The sequence below is a fragment of the Canis lupus genome, chromosome 1 (genome assembly GCF_003254725.2).
Source record: "Canis lupus dingo isolate Sandy chromosome 1, ASM325472v2, whole genome shotgun sequence".
Classification (NCBI taxonomy): Eukaryota; Metazoa; Chordata; class Mammalia; order Carnivora; family Canidae; genus Canis; species Canis lupus.
This window is the reverse complement of record NC_064243.1, coordinates 115,550,058-115,565,866: the sequence shown is the minus strand read 5'-3', so window position 1 is coordinate 115,565,866 and position 15,809 is coordinate 115,550,058. Positions and strand designations below refer to the sequence as shown.

General features: G+C 37.4%; 2 protein-coding genes across 7 annotated transcripts in view; one reads left to right on the top strand and one right to left on the bottom strand.

Moving 5' to 3' along the window:
- Positions 1–15,809, bottom strand: part of LOC112643556 (zinc finger protein 570) — a 131,807-nt gene that overhangs the window by 59,851 nt on the left and 56,147 nt on the right. The window lies entirely within an intron of this gene.
- LOC112643531 (zinc finger protein 569) overlaps positions 1–15,809 on the top strand; it is a 51,181-nt gene that overhangs the window by 26,798 nt on the left and 8,574 nt on the right. For 2 of the 5 annotated variants that reach the window (XM_035703559.2, XM_025421517.3), the window contains 2 exons: positions 13,029–13,155; positions 13,467–13,562. In XM_035703559.2, the coding sequence (XP_035559452.1) occupies positions 13,029–13,155; positions 13,467–13,562 (223 nt within the window). Of the gene's footprint in view, positions 1–6,487; positions 6,544–13,028; positions 13,156–13,466; positions 13,563–15,809 lie in introns of all 5 variants that reach the window. The other 3 variants (XM_035703567.2, XM_035703571.2, XM_035703565.2) reach the window with 2 other exon arrangements.

Here is a 15,809-nt window from a genome sequence, read left to right as displayed (position 1 = left end):
TCTAATCCTACTTTTTTGAGGGTTTGTAGAGTGAATGGATGTTGTACTTGTCAGATGCTTTTTCTGCATCTACTGAAATGATCATGTGGTTCTTATCTGTTCTTTTATTAATGTAAAGTATCATGTTGATTGATTTGTGAATATTGAACCACCCTTGCAACGCAGTAATAAATCCCAATTGACTGTGATGAATGATATTTTAAATGTATTATTGGATTCGATTAGTATTTTATTGAGATTTTTTGTATCTATGTTCATCAGGGATATTGGCCTGTAGTTCTCTTTTTTAGTAATGTCTTTATCTGATTTTGGTATCAGGGTAATCTGGTCTCATAGAGTGAATTTGAAAGTTTCCTTCCTTTTCTACTTTTTGGAATAGTTTGAGAAGAATAAGTATTAACTCTTCTTTAAATGTCTGGTAAAATTCACCATGAAGCCATGTGGTCTGGATTTTTGTTTGTTGGGAGTTTTTTGATTACTGATTCCATTTCTTTGCTGGATTTTTTTTTAATCTGTTCAGATTTTCTATTCTTGTTTCAGTTTTGGTTGTTTATATGTTGGAGGAATTTATCCAATTCTTACAGGTTCTCCAATTTTTTGGCATATAATTTTTCATAATACTCATAATTATTTGTATTTCTGTGGTATTGGTTGTTACTTCTCTCATTTGCGATTTTATTTATTTGGGAAATCTCTTTTTGATAAGTCTGGCTAGAGGTTTATCAATTCTATTAATTTTTTCAAAGATATAACTCTTAGTTTTAGTGATCTTTTCTGCTGTTTTTTTTTTTTTAGTTTCTATATCCTTTTTATTTTTCTTATCTTTATCATTTCCTTTCTTCTGCTGGCTTTAGGCTTCATTTGTTCTTTTTCTAACTCCTTGAAGTGTAAGATTAGGTTGTTTATTTGAGATTTTTCTTGATTCTTGAGGTAGGCCTGAATCACTATAAACTTCTCTCTTCTAACAGCTTTTGCAACATTCCCCCAAATTTTGGACTGTTGTGTTTTCATCTTCATTTGTCTTCAAATATTTTTTAATTTCCTCACTGATTTCTTTGTGGACCCATTGGTTGTTTTAACATGGTTGTTGTAAACATGTTGTTTAGCATACATCTGTTTCTTTTTCTCAGTTTTCTTTTTTTCAGTTTTTTTTCTATTTTCATACTGTTGAGTTGGAAAACATGCTTAATATGATTTCAGTCTTCTTAAATTTATTGAGACTTCTTTTGAAGCCTAAATGTGATCTGTCCTAGAGAATTTTCCATGTGCACTTGAACATAAGATGTACTCTGCTGTTTTTTTTTTTTAAGATTGATTGATTGATTGATTTATGAGAGAGAGAGAGAGAGAGAGAGGCAGAGACAGAGACACAGGAGGAGGGAGAAACAGGCTCCATGCCGGGAGCCCGATGCGGGACTCGATCCTGGAACTCCAGGATCACGCCCTGGGCCAAAGGCAGGCGCTAAACCGCTGAGCCACCCAGGGATCCCCTACTCTGCTGTTTTTGAAAGTCATGTTGTATATATCTGTTAGGTCCATCTGGTCTAATGTGTCATTTGGAGCCGCTGTTTCCTAGTTGAATTTCTCTGAATGATCTGTCCATTGTTGTAAGTGGATTTAAACCTTTTACTACTATTGTATTATTTATCCATTTTTCCCTTTTTTAAAAAAAGATTGTATCCATTTATTCATGAGAGGCACAGAGAGAGAGAGAGAGAGAGAGAGAGAGAGAGACAAAGACAAAGACAAAGGCAGAGAGAGAAACAGGCTCCATGCAGGGAACCCGACACAGGACTAGATCCCGGGACTCCGGGATCACGCCCTGGACTGAAGGCAGGTGCCAAACTGCTGAGCCACCCAGGCTGCCCTGACTGGTTCTTTTTTTTTTTTTTTTTTTTTTAAAGAATTTATTTATTTATTCATGATAGTCACAGAGAGAGAGAGAGGGGCAGAGACACAGGCAGAGGGAGAAGCAGGCTCCATGCATCGGAAGCCCGACGTGGGATTCGATCCCGGGTCTCCAGGATCGCGCCCTGGGCCAAAGGCAGGCGCCAAACCGCTGCGCCACCCAGGGATCCCCTGACTGGTTCTTTTTCATACTTTTTATCCCTTCCTTGACTTCTGAGATCATCCACCCTTTTCTCATGTCCAGTCAGAATCTTTATGATCATTACTTTGGATTCTTTATCAAGTTTATTGCTTATCTCCATTTAGTTTCACTTTTTTACTCTGATTTTGTCTTGTACTTTCATTTGGGACATAGTCTTCCGTCTCATTTCTAACTTTCTGTGTACTTTTTGTGTATATATTAAGTAGGTCAGCTACATCTCTTGGTCTTGAAAGTTGAGGACTACTGTAGAAGTAGTCTGGTTCCGGGCAGCCCTTGTGGCTCAGCAGTTTAGCGCTGCCTTCAGTGTCTCTATGAATAAATAAATAGAATGTTTAAAAAAAAAAAAAGTAGTCTGGTTCCCTATAATGCAACCCTTACTGGTGAGTAGGACCAAGGTGCTCCAGTGGTGTCCTCTCTGTAGGCTTCATGCTCCCTCCTCTTGTGCCTAGCTGTATTTGCCTTCAGCCAAGCTATTTGCAATGACCTGCTTTGCTTGTGGGCACACTGAGCAGGATTTTCTCCCTGAATTGTTGAGGGACCTGGCTGCCACCAACATGGGCTTGTTGCTGAGTAGGGCAAACTTTTAGCCTGCCTGTCTACAATTAGCCTGTCGCATCTGCAGGCAAACTGAAGGGCAGGGTTTGCTGCCTGCACAACAGCTAAGAGATCCTTCTGCAGGAACTGCATGTGCACTGGTGTGTGGGGCTATTGATCTTCCTCCCCAGGGCAAGAGTCAGTTAGGAGTGGCACAAGTCTGTCCAGAGCTGTCTGCCAGGGAGAGGAGGTAGGAGCTGTTTCAGAGGGATGCCTACTGAGGTGGATGAGGTGGATGGGGAAGGTTGACAGGGGGACCTTAGGTTGGGGCACAGTACTAGCAGGGTAGATAGAGAGGGTTAGTGTTGGCTTTCACAAGCCTCTGGTTTATCTGGGTTGGGGGAGGGGAAGAGAAATGGCTCTTACCAGCATTTTTGTTCCCTGTCCCTCCAGCACACTTTCTAAGATTAGTCAATAATCTTCACATATACTCCAAGCACTACTGTTTCTGTGCTATGTCTCAGGCCAATTAGTATTCTGGCTCTTTCAAGGGCAGCTTCCTACTGCCCTCCAGCTCTCCTGGAGCTAATCCCACTGATTTTTAAAGCTCCTGAAGTTAAGCCCTGCTGGTTTTCAAGTCTAGGGTTTATGGGGACTCTTCCCAGTGCAGATCTCCAGTACCTGGGGTGCTTGGTATGGGGTCTGATCCTATCACTTCTCCATGCTTGTGATGTCCCTCAAGTTTATGGTTAGTCATTCATGCCAGAGGTTTGGTTCTCAACCACATGTCCATTTCTCTTACCCTTTCAAAGGCCTTCTCTCTATAATTGGCTGTGGAAGGCCTGTTCTATCAGTCTTCACATTATTTTCAGTTAGTCGCTTAGATGTAGCTGTTTCCTCAGTAGGATGAGGTGGTGAGCTCAGGATCACCCTACTCTGCCATCTTTCCTCCTTCTTCCCATATTACCTTTGAAATTATTCATTTTCTTTTTGAATTCTCTCAGTCTTGAGCCTGGGTGCAGTTAGGATTTTCTTACCAAATCTGCCGTGTTGGTTTTTAAGTTTTATTTACTAGTTTATTGGTCCATCTTCCTGAGGAGAAATCGGAGGCTGAGGCAGTATTATGAAGAGAATTCATCTATTTTTTTAAAAAAGATTTTCCTGGGCAGCCCCAGTGGCGCAGCGGTTTAGCGCCGCCTGCAGCCCAGGGTGTGATCCTGGAGACCCTAGATCGAGTCCCATGTCAGGCTCTCTGCATGGAGCCTGCTTCTCCCTCTGCCTGTGTCTCTGCCTCTCTTTCTCTCCCTGCATCTCTATGAATAAATAAATAAAATCTTTAAAAAAAATAAAATAAAAAATAAAATAAAAAAGATTTTACTTATTTGACACAGAGAGAGTGAAAGAGCGCAAGCAGGGGAAGTAGCAGAGGGAGAGGGAGAAGCTAGGCTCCCTGCTGAGTAGGGAGCCCAACATGGGGCTCAATCCCAGAACCCTGGGACCGTGACCTGAACCAAAGGCAGATGCTCAACTGACTGAGCCACCCAGGCACCCCAAGAATTCATCTTATATGTTCCTGTCCTTCACTGTGATTAGTGAAACCATTATACAAGGACCAGCTTTCTCCATTATGTTTTCTCCTCAGCTCTACTTTTTTTTTTTTCTTCAGCTCTTCTTCTTAACTAAGTGCTTTGTCCAAGCTTAGTTTGGTCTTTATCCCAGTTAAGGGGAATTTTCAACAACTCCCAGAATTTCAGGGTCTTAAAAATATAACACTTTGCTTTCTTTTTAACAAATTTTTTTCTTTAGCTTTATTGAGATACTTTACATAGAATACTGTGTTAGTTTAAAATGTACAGTGGTGGGGTACCTCGTCTCAATCAGTAGAACATGCAGCTCTTGTTCTCAGAGTTGTGAGTTTGACCTTCACATTGGACATAGAGCTTACTTAAAAAAATAATAAAAGGTTTTGATTTGAGATACTTGTATATTACAAAATCATTACCTCCACAGGATCAGCTAACATCTCCATCTTGTCACATAATTTCCATCTTTTTTTTAATGTTCAGAACATTTAAGACCTACTCTCTTAGCAAATTCCAAGTATATAATACGTATTCTTAACTGTAATCACCTTGTTCTGTAAATTAAATCCCTAGAAATTACTCACCTTATAATTAGAAGTTTATACCCATTGACTGACATCTCCCCGCTTCCCCCACTTCCCAAACCCTGGTACCACCACTCTACTCTGTTTCTAAGAATTTGGCTTTTTAAGATTTCACATAAGTGAGATCATAGGGTATTTGTCTTTCTCTCTCTCACTTATTTCACTTAGCATAATATCCTCAGGGTCTACCCATATTGCAGATGGCAGGATTTCCTTTCCTCATGGCTGAATAATACTGCATTGTGTGTATGTGTGTGCGTCTGTGTGTGTACATACCATATCTTCTTTTTATTTATTCAATCATAGACATTTAGGTTGTTTCCATATCTTGGCTATTGTGAATAATGCTACAGTGAACGTGGGAATGCAGATATTTTTTCAAGATGATTTCACTTCCTTTGGATATATACCCAGAACAGAATTGCTGGATCATACAGCAATTCTAGTTTTTTTTTTTTAATTTTTATTTACTTATGATAGTCACACAGAGAGAGAGAGAGAGAGAGAGAGGCAGAGACACAGGCAGAAGGAGAAGCAGGCTCCATGCACGGGAGCCCGATGTGGGATTCCATCCCGGGTCTCCAGGATCGCGCCCTGGGCCAAAGGCAGGCGCCAAAGCGCTGCGCCACCCAGGGATCCCCAGCAATTCTAGTTTTACTTTTTTAAGGAACCTCCATACTCTTTTCCATAGCGGCTATATCACTGACAGTGCACAAGGGTTCCCTTTTCTCCACGTCCTCATCAACTCTTATCTGTTGTCTTTTTGATGACAGCCATTATAACAGATTTGATACCTCATTGTAGTTGAGGAAATCATTATTTCCCTTATGACTAGTGATGTCATATACCTTTTTATATACCTTTTGGCCATTTGTAGGTTTTCTTTGGAAAAAGTCTGCTCAGGTCTCCAGTCAGTTTTTAATGAGACTGATGTTTTACTATTGAGTTGTATGAGTTGATAGTATATTTTGGATATTAACCCCATGTCAGATACATATTTTGCAAATAATTTCTCCTATATTGATCATGTTTATACTTTATTGTTTCCTTTGTTGTGTAGAAGCCTTAGTTTGCTGTTGTCCCCCTTTATTTTTGCTTTTTGTTGTTTATGTTTTTGATATCATATCCAAAAAATCATTGCCAAAACTAATGTCAAGGAGCTTTTCCCCTGTGTTTTCTTTTAGGAGATTTACAATTTCAAGTATTATGTTTAAGTTAGTAACCCATTTTGAGTCAATTTTAGTGAATGTTGTACTAGGGGTTCAATTTCATTCTTCTACATGCAATTATCCAGTTTTCCCAGCACCATTTATTGAACAGACTATCTTTTCCCCATGAGTATTTTTGATTCCCTTATTAAATATTAATTGACCAGGCAGCCCCAGTGGCTCAGCAGTTTAGTGCCACCTTCAGCCTTGGGCATGATCCTGGAGACCCGGGATCGAGTCCCACATAGGGTTCCCTGCATGGAGCCTGCTTCTCCCTCTGCCTGTGTCTCTGCCTCTTTCTCTCTCTCTCTGTGTCTGTCATGAATAAATAAATAAAATCTTAAAAAATATATATTAAATGACCTTGTGTGTATGGGTTTATTTCTGTACTCTTGGCATTGATTAGCCTTTACATCTATTTTTATGCCAGTATCATACTATTTTGATTATTGTAACTTTGTATTATAGTTTGAAACCAGAAAAGGTGATGCCTCCAACTTTGTTCTTTCTCAGGATTGCTTAAGGTATGTGGGATCTTGTGTGGTCCATACAGATTTTAATGTTTGGGTTTTTTTCCCTATTTCTATGGGGAAAAAAAGGAATTTTGATAGGGATTTCATTGAATCAATAGATGGTTTTGGGAAGTATGGACATTTTAACAATATTAATTCTTCTGATCCATGAATACAGGGTATCTTTGCATTTCATTGTGTCTTCTCTCCCACTTCTTTCATCAAAGTGTTGTAATACTGTACAGCTCTTTCATGTCCTTGGTTAAATTTATTCCAAAGTATTTTATTGTTTGTGATGGTATTATGAATGGGATTTTCCCTATTTTCTATTTTTACAGATACTTTGTTGGTAGTGTATAGATTTAACTGATATCTGTATTTTGATTTCATATCCTGCAACTTCACTGAATTCACTGATTAGTTTTAACAATTTTTGGTGGTGTCTTTAGGAGATTTTTTTATATGTAAGATCATATCATCTGTAAACAAACACTGTTTTTACTGCTTTCTTTTCTATTTGTGTACCTTCTATTTCTTTTTCTTGCCTAAGTCCTGCTAGGACTTCCAGGACTATGTTGGATAGGAGTGGTGAGAATGGATACCTTCATCTTGTTATTGACCTTTTACCATTAAATATGATGTTACCTGTAGGCTTGTCATTTATATCATTTATTATGTTGAGATATTTTATTTCCATACTCACTTTCTTGAGAATTATTGTAAAATGCGTTTTTCTCTATCTTCTTTTTCCTGTATCTGTTGAGATGATCATATGGTTTTATCATTTATTCTGATAATATATATATCCCATTTATTGATTTGCATATGGTGATCCATCCTTGCATCCTAGGAATAAGAGTCCAACTTGATGACAACGTATGATCCTTTTAACTGTTGAATTTGGTTTGTTAATATATTAGTTTGTTAGTACAGTGCTAATATATTTGGTTTGCTATTATATTGGCCTGTAGTTTTCTCTTCTAATGTCCTTATATGCTTTGGTAACAGGGTATGGCTGGTCTCAAAAAATGAGGTTGGGACTGTTCTTCAATTTTTATTTATTTTATTTTTTTTAAAGATTTATTTATTTATTCATTCAGAGAGAGCGAGAGAGAGGCAGAGACACGGGCAGAGGGAGAAACAGGCTCCATGCAGGAAGCCCATCGCGGGACTCGATTCTGGGTCTCCAGGATCACACCCTGGGCTGCAGGCGGCTGCCCTGTTCTTCAATTTTTAGAAGAATTTCAGAAAAAATTTTGCCAGTTCTTAAATGTTTGTTGGAATTCAGCAGGAAAACCATCTAATCCTGGGCTCTTCTCTTTTGGGAGATTTTTGATTACTGATTTAATCTCTTTTCTTGTTATGAGTCCATTCAGATGTTGTTTCTTCATGATTCAGTCTTGGTAAATGGTGTTTTTAGGAATTTATCCGTTTCTTCTAGGTTATCTAATCTGTTGGTGTTTTATTAATTGTTCATAGTAGTCTCTGATTATCCTTTGTATTTCTGTGGTAGGAATTGTAATGTCTCCTCTTTCAGTTCTGATTTTATTTGACTCTTCTAATTTTTTTTTTATGTTTGTCAGAAAAATACTAGCCCTTAGTTTCATTGGTCTTTTCTATTGTTTTCCTGGTTTATGTTTAATTTATTTCTGCCCTAGTCTTTATTTCTTTACTTCTGCTTTTTACTTGGTTTGTTCTTTTCCCTAGTTCCTTCAAGAGAACAGTTATGTTTGTGTTTTTGTGTTATTTATTCCTATTTACTTTCTTTTAGTACTAATTTGCTGTATCCCATAGGTTTTGATATGTTGTATTTCCATTTTCATTTCAGATATATTTTAATTTTCCTTCTGATTTCTTTCTTAACCCATTGATTGTTGGAGTGTGATGTTTAATTTCTACGTATTTGTGATTTTTCCAGCTCTCCTCCTGCTATTGTTTCCTAGTTTCATTCTGTTTTGGTCAGAAAAGATGCCTCTTATGATTTCACTCTTCTTTGATTTACTAAGACTTATTTTCTAACCTATCAAAAGATCTGTCCTGGAGAATGTTAAGTGTACACTTGAAAAGAATATGTATTCTGGTGCTTTTGGATGGAATATTCTGTATGTGTCTTTTAGGTCCATTTGGTTTAAAGTATAGTTGAAATTCAGTGTTTTCCTTATTTGATTTTTTTAAAGATTTTATTTATTTATTCATGACAGAGATAGAGATAGAGTGAGAGCGAGCAAGAGAGAGAGAGAGAGAGAGAGAGACAGGTAGAGGGAGAAGCAGGCTCCATGCAGGGAACCTGACATGGGACTTGATCCCAGGTCTCCAGGATCACACCCCAGGCCGAAGACAGCGCTAAACTGCTGGGCCACGAGGGCTGCCCTTAATTTGATTTTTTTTGTCTGGATGATATATCCATGATTAAAAGCGAAGCCCCGTACAATTCTTACATTATTTTCTAGTTCTCTCTTCAGATGTTAATATTTGCTTAATGTTTTGGTGCGCCAACATTGTGTATATATGTATTTATGATTGTTAGATCCTCTTGCTGAATTGACTTTTTAATCATTTTATGACCTTCTTTGTCTCTTATTACAGTTTTTGGCTTAAAGTCTGTTTTGTCTGATACAAGTATAGCTACCTCTGCTCTCTAGGTTTCCACAAGTGTGGTATATCTTTTATCATGCCTTTTCTTTGAAGCCATGTATGTCCTTAAAACTTAAGTAGGTCTCTTATACACAGCATGTAGTTGGGTCTTATTTTTTTTTTAAGGATTTTATTCATTTAATAATAGAGAGAGAGACAGGCAGGCAGGCAGGCAGGCAGAGGGAGAAGCAGGCTTCATACAAGGAGCCCGATGTGGGATTTGATCCCCGGACTCCAGGATCACACCCTGGGCCAAAGACAGGCACCAAACCGCCGAGCCACCCAGGGATCCTCGGGTCTTATTTTTTATCCATCCAAACACTGTGACTTCTGAAAAGTTCATACACATTTGCATAATTATTATATAGGTAAGGACTTATGTAATTGCATTCATAGTTTTCTGGCTGTTCTGTGGTTCCACTGTTGTTTTCTTCATCTCTTGCTGCTTTCTTTTGTGAATGATTTTATGTAATGGTATGCTCTGGTTCCCTTTTTTTTATCTTTATCTGCTGTAGGTTTGGTTTATGGTTACCATGAAGCTTACATAAAACACTTTATAGATATTCTGTTTTTTGCTGGTGACAACTTTGTTGAGTTTTTTTTTTTTTTTTTTGACAACTTAACTTTGATCAGAGACAAAAATACTCTACTTTTTACTCCCCTTTTTAATTTTTTTGATGTCACAGTTTTGTATTCATATACAAGCTATTATAGCTATAGTTATTTTTGACGTTCTTGTCCTTTATACTAGAGTTAAATGTTTAACGCACCATGTTACAGTATTAAAGTTTCCTGAATTCATCTATATATTTACTTCTACCAGTGTATTACATACCTTTGTCTTCATATTACTAATTAGTGTCTCATTTCAGCTTGAAGAACTTCTTTTAGCATTTCTTGGGAAGTAGTTCTTGTGGTGATGAACTCCCTCAACTCTTGTTTAATGGGAAAAAGTCTTTCTTTTTCCTTCATTTCTGAAGGACAACTTTGGTGGATAGTGTATTCTTGGTTTGTGGCTTTTTCCTCCAGTTATTTGAGTACATCATCCTCTTCTCTCCTGGCCTGTAAGATTTCTGCTGAAAAATCTGTTAGTCTCATGGGGGTTCTCTGTAATTTACAAGCTTCTTTTTCTTGATATTTTTAAGATTCTTTTTGTTTTTGATTTCTGACAGTTTATTTTAATATGTCTTGGAGAGGATTTTTTAGAATTGAGTTTGTTTGAGCTTCATGAACTTGGATATCAAAAATCTCTTCAGACTTGGAAGTTTTCAGACATTATTTCTTTAAATAGGCTTTCTCCCCTTTTTCTTACTCTTCACATTCTGAGATTCTCATAAGGTGGATATTGATTCATTTGATAATGCACCATAATTCATACAGACTTTCTTTACTCTTTCTGTCCTCTGAGTAGATAATTTACAATGCCTGTCTTCTAATTCACATTCTTTCTTCTATCTAATCCGTTGTGCTGTTGATGCTTTTCAGTGCATTTTCATTTCATTTATTGTATTCTTCTCCAGAATTTCTTTTTTATGATTTCTCTGTGAAATTTAACATTTTGTTATGTATGTTTTCCTAATATCATCAAATTATGTTTTTGTGTTTTCTTACAGCTCATGAGTATCCTTAAAACAGCTATTTTAAATTCTTTATTGGGAAAATTATGTTTCCATGTCTTTGCGATCAGTTGCTGGTAGATTATTATGATCTTTTGTAAGATCATGTTTCCATGATTTTTTTCATGTTCCTTGAAGTTTTGCATTGCTATCTTCATATTTAAAGTAGCAGTCACCTCCTCCAGTCATTAAGTACTTCAGGACAGAAGTAACTTTCATCTGTACTGCTAGGGATTCTGAGGCTTTCTCAGAACTTCTATTAATTACCTGCCCCACTATTCCTGCCCTCTCTTGTGACAGAATTCTTAAGCTTGTATGCCTTCTCTTGGTCCTGCAGCACATCAGGCTGCTTGCTGACAGCCTCTTTTTGTTTTTCCAAAGGCAGCACTAAAGCTTATGTTATGGCCTCTCCCTGGCCTGCATTTAGACTGGCTCTCTGCTGCAGGGTGGGACGGTGTGGGGGTGAGGCCTGCAGAACTCTGAGGCTGCCCATGAGGTAGGGGGAACTGTAGGCAAAGTACATGGAGCAGCTCGTGAGCAAGTTTCTTAGTGGGGTTTGCAATACAGTAAAATATGTATCCCTTTAATGCCTTATAAGACTCCTGCTATTCTCTCAAACTCTTTCTCCCCTCCAGTCATGCAGCTCAGAATTGCAGAGAGAAATGAGCCACTTTGACACTGTCTCACATAGCTAGGAAACTGAGTGCTCACTCATACACTCTCACTTTCCTCCATAGATAAATTCATTGGCCAAGAACATTCCCCATGGTCCTAAGTTGTGCTGCCTTGGGGAATAGGTGATGTAAGTAGTCAAACTGTTCCTCTTACCCTCTGTGATAAGTCTAAACTCATATTTTTTGCTCCCAGCAGTGTTCTGGAACTTCTTTTCTATAGACTGGATTTCCATAAAAGTTCTCTTGTCCATGGGTGATTGTCTAAGACAGTATTTTTCTAAGGATCCTGGACCACAACTAAGAGGAGTAGAGTTGGTTCATGGATCACTACAGAGTCTACACCTGGGGTTGAGGTCTTATATGCCTTTTACCTAAGGCATGAGTAGGCTAGTCTCCCTCTGAGTCTCTTGATGTATGATGCTTTTGTCCGATAGTTCCCACAAAGGCACTTTTGCCCATAGATGGAAACCAAATTGTTGAGGCAGGGAAACAAATGAAGGATGTCTTATTAAGGCATATGAACTTTGGTTTCTTAAACCAGTTTATGTCAATGGCCTTAATCTTTATCAGAAAGGATTCCAAAAGAGGATCTCCTATCAAGCCCACAGCCTACTCTGAACCCTTTGTGTTAGTAGATGTTCATATTCATAGACCTATGTGAAGTAAATTCTTAGAAACATGGATTGTGATTTCTTTTTATCTCACCCAGTCTCTCATAGAAATTCCTCAAAAGGCAGAAAAATTGGACAGCTCTCTTTGTTCTTTTTCTGTTGAAGATTTTTTCTTATGTTTATACTCTTTTGAACATTTTAGTTTAACTAGGAATATTGCATTATATTTCTAAATACAAATCATATTGCTGTCATGAAACTTATCACCAGCGTCTTATTTCTGGAACTTATTCTAGAGCTTTCTTGATACTCTCTTCTCATGGTTCTAGTTATAATTCTAATTCAGACCACTTTAAAAACTTTGTGAATCTTTTTTATCTGTTATTTCTATAGTGCTGTTTGTTATTCTCTTTTTTCAATATATGCAAACTCTGTTAGCAGTCATATCCCATTTTCATGGCTGCAGACATAAGGGCTTATGAACAATACATCCTCATTTTTCTAGATTTCTCCTGATCTAATGAACAATACATCTAACTGCCACTGTGATTCAAATTGTGTATATCATTCTCTCCCAGCTTCTGCTTCCATCCAAATCCATTTTTCATTTACTCCTGCTTCAGTGAGTCACCGGCATCTAGTGAGTTCCCAAACCAGTTGAGTAAAGTTTTATATTCGCCTCCCCCCCCCATTTTCCACACTCAGTATAAATTGGTGCCCAAGATCTCTTTAATCCATGGTAGGTATTAAAGATATGTGCTTGCTAATTCTGTGAATGAACATAAGCTGACAGAATGTTGCTAATATGTTTTGGGTTTGTTTTGCTTTTAGAAAACAACAAAACTGGGTAAATTTTTAAATAACTTCTTATCTTTGGATACTATGAGAACATGATTCAGTATGTTTTGTCCACATCATTTAAAATGGATGACTTCAGATTGAGTAGGAGTATGTTGTTACAGGGAACAGTGACATTCAAAGATGTGGCTATTGACTTCACCCAGGAAGAGTGGCAGCAGTTGGATCCTGCTCAAAGGAATCTGTACCGGAATGTGATGCTAGAAAACTATAACAACTTAATCACAGTGGGTAAGGGTAGTTTCTTGTATAACTCAAATTCCGGAAGTAAAGTACCTTTTTTCCCCAAAATTTCTGAAGTGTGCAGAACCTTTTAATGTTAGAATGAGTTTGACCTTTCAGTGCCTCTGCTAACATGAATGTGCATGCTGTAGCTTTCAAAACAAAAGGTCATTTTTGCTTATGTTTCAGGGGCAGCGTCCCCAGAAACCAAGTCCTTGTCCTCAGAAAGCCTGGTTTCCCTGAGCCAACATCAATTCTTGAATGATTTTTTTTGTTCCTGATAATTTATGCCCAAATTTTATGTTACTTTCCTTTGACAGGCTGTCCATTCACCAAACCTGATGTGATTTTCAAGTTGGAGCAAGAAGAAGAACCTTGGGTGGTGGAGGAAGAAGTGTTAAGGAGACACTGTCCAGGTTAGTTAGGGAGGGAACAGACAGGTGAGGAGGGGCCAGGACTCTTTAATGGTTAATCCCTGACTAGTTGACCCCAGTGAAATGTTCTTCAAAGATATTTTCCTAAAGACTGGAGACTTTTAAGTGATAATTTGTGTGAATTCTTTATTAACCTAAGATGTCTTTTCTAGATAACATTCTTCTTTCCACAGAACTTAAAGGACTAGTTGGCCTTTTTACCTGTGTGCTAGATACCAACATTTCCTAATTCATTTCCAGCTTCACTTTGACAATCATTCTATTACTAGCATCTTCAGCCTCTCTTCCCACCTTGTTACATAGGATCCCTTCCTTTTACATTCAGATATTCACATAATTCGCATTGTTCAAATAAACTGTTGACATTTATAGTTCTTTCTACTTTCTCTTTTTCCTTCCATTATAAATGCCTTAGCATTTTATTTTGTACTCATGGTCATATTTCCCACTGTATTTTTAGCTTTACTCTCATACTTCAGTAATGGCTACAGCTGTTTTACTCAGTAAGTTTTAAAGTCAGTGATATTTCTCTGTTAGCTTCCATTTTCTGCTACATTTGTCATGTATTTGTGCACACAGTTGTCTGCACAGGTATTTATACACACATGTATACCTATATACATATATATACATTTATATACATATAGATAACATATATATACACGTATATATTCACATATATTTATAACTTGGTAGATATTGCCAAGATTTTTTTGCCCTCCAAAGCAACTATAACATTCTTACTTCTACCAGCTATTTCTGCCAACATAGTCTTTGCAGTTTTAAAAACTTTGCCAATTTGATAGGTGAAAAGCAATTCATTTTGTTTTGAGTTTGTATTTCCTTTATTATGAGTGAAGTCAAGGATATTTTCACATGTTTAAATTCTGTCTATATTTCTCTATAAATGGTTTACATCTTTAGCCCTTTTTTCTGTTGAATTCTTAATGTGAATGTATTGATGTGATTAGTCTTTTATCTGTTGTATGTTTTTCCAGTATTTTTTCATAGTTGGTTATTCCTCTTTGAAGTACCTTTTGCCACCTTAAGTTTTTTTAATGCTTGTGTAGTTAAAATAATCTTTTCTTACAAGAGATCATCATATTATTTTTTCCTTTATGTAGTATATAATTGAATTATGTCTATGTATTTCTTTTTTTTTTTTTTTTTAAGATTTTATTTTTTATTCATAGAGATGCAGAGAGAGAGAGAGGCAGAGACACAGGCAGAGGGAGAAGCAGGCTCCATGCAGAGAGCCTGATGTGGGACTCGATCCAGGGTCTCCTGAATCAGGCCCTGGGCTGCAGGCGGTGCCAAACCACTGCACCACTGGGGCTGCCCCTATGTATTTCTTAGTACTATTTTTCATCCTCACAATTTCATCATAAATTTAAATAATTGTTCCACTTTTTTCAGGTTTTGAAGTCATTGTTACTCTGGTTTCATAAATAGAATTTAGAACCATTTCTTCTTCTTTTTTTTTAAAATAAATTTATTTTTTATTGGTGTTCAATTTACCAACATACAGAATAACACCCAGTGCTCATCCTGTCAAGTGCCCCCCTCAGTGCCCGTCACCCATTCCTCCCACCCCCCGCCCTCCTCCCCTTCCACCACCCCTAGTTTGTTTCCCAGAGTTAGGAGTCTTTATGTTCTGTCTCCCTTTCTGATATTTCCCACACATTTCTTCTCCCTTCCCTTATATTTCCTTTCACTATTGTTTATATTCCCCAAATGAATGAGAACATACACTGTTTGTCCTTCTCTGATTGACTTACTTCACTCAGCATAATACTCTCCAGTTCCATCCACGTTGAAGCAAATGGTGGGTATTTGTCGTTTCTAATGGCTGAGTAATATTCCATTGTATACATAAACCACATCTTCTTTATCCATTCATCCTTTGATGGACACTGAGGCTCCTTCCACAGTTTGGCTATTGTGGACATTGCTGCTGTAAACATTGGGGTGCAGGTGTCCCGGCGAACCATTTCTTCTTCTGAAATACTTACAATAGCATTAGCATATAACTCCCTTAAAATTCTGGTTTATCTTACCTGTTCACCTATTTGGACTTTGTGGATTATCGAAGGAAAGTGCTTTGATATCTTTTATCATTACAACTGTTCTGTGCAGATATTTTGTCTCTTTTGGCATTTGTTTTTGGTAATAGGTTATAATGTTCTAAAAAAATTACCCTCTTAATTCTGTTGTTCAAATTAATTTTCA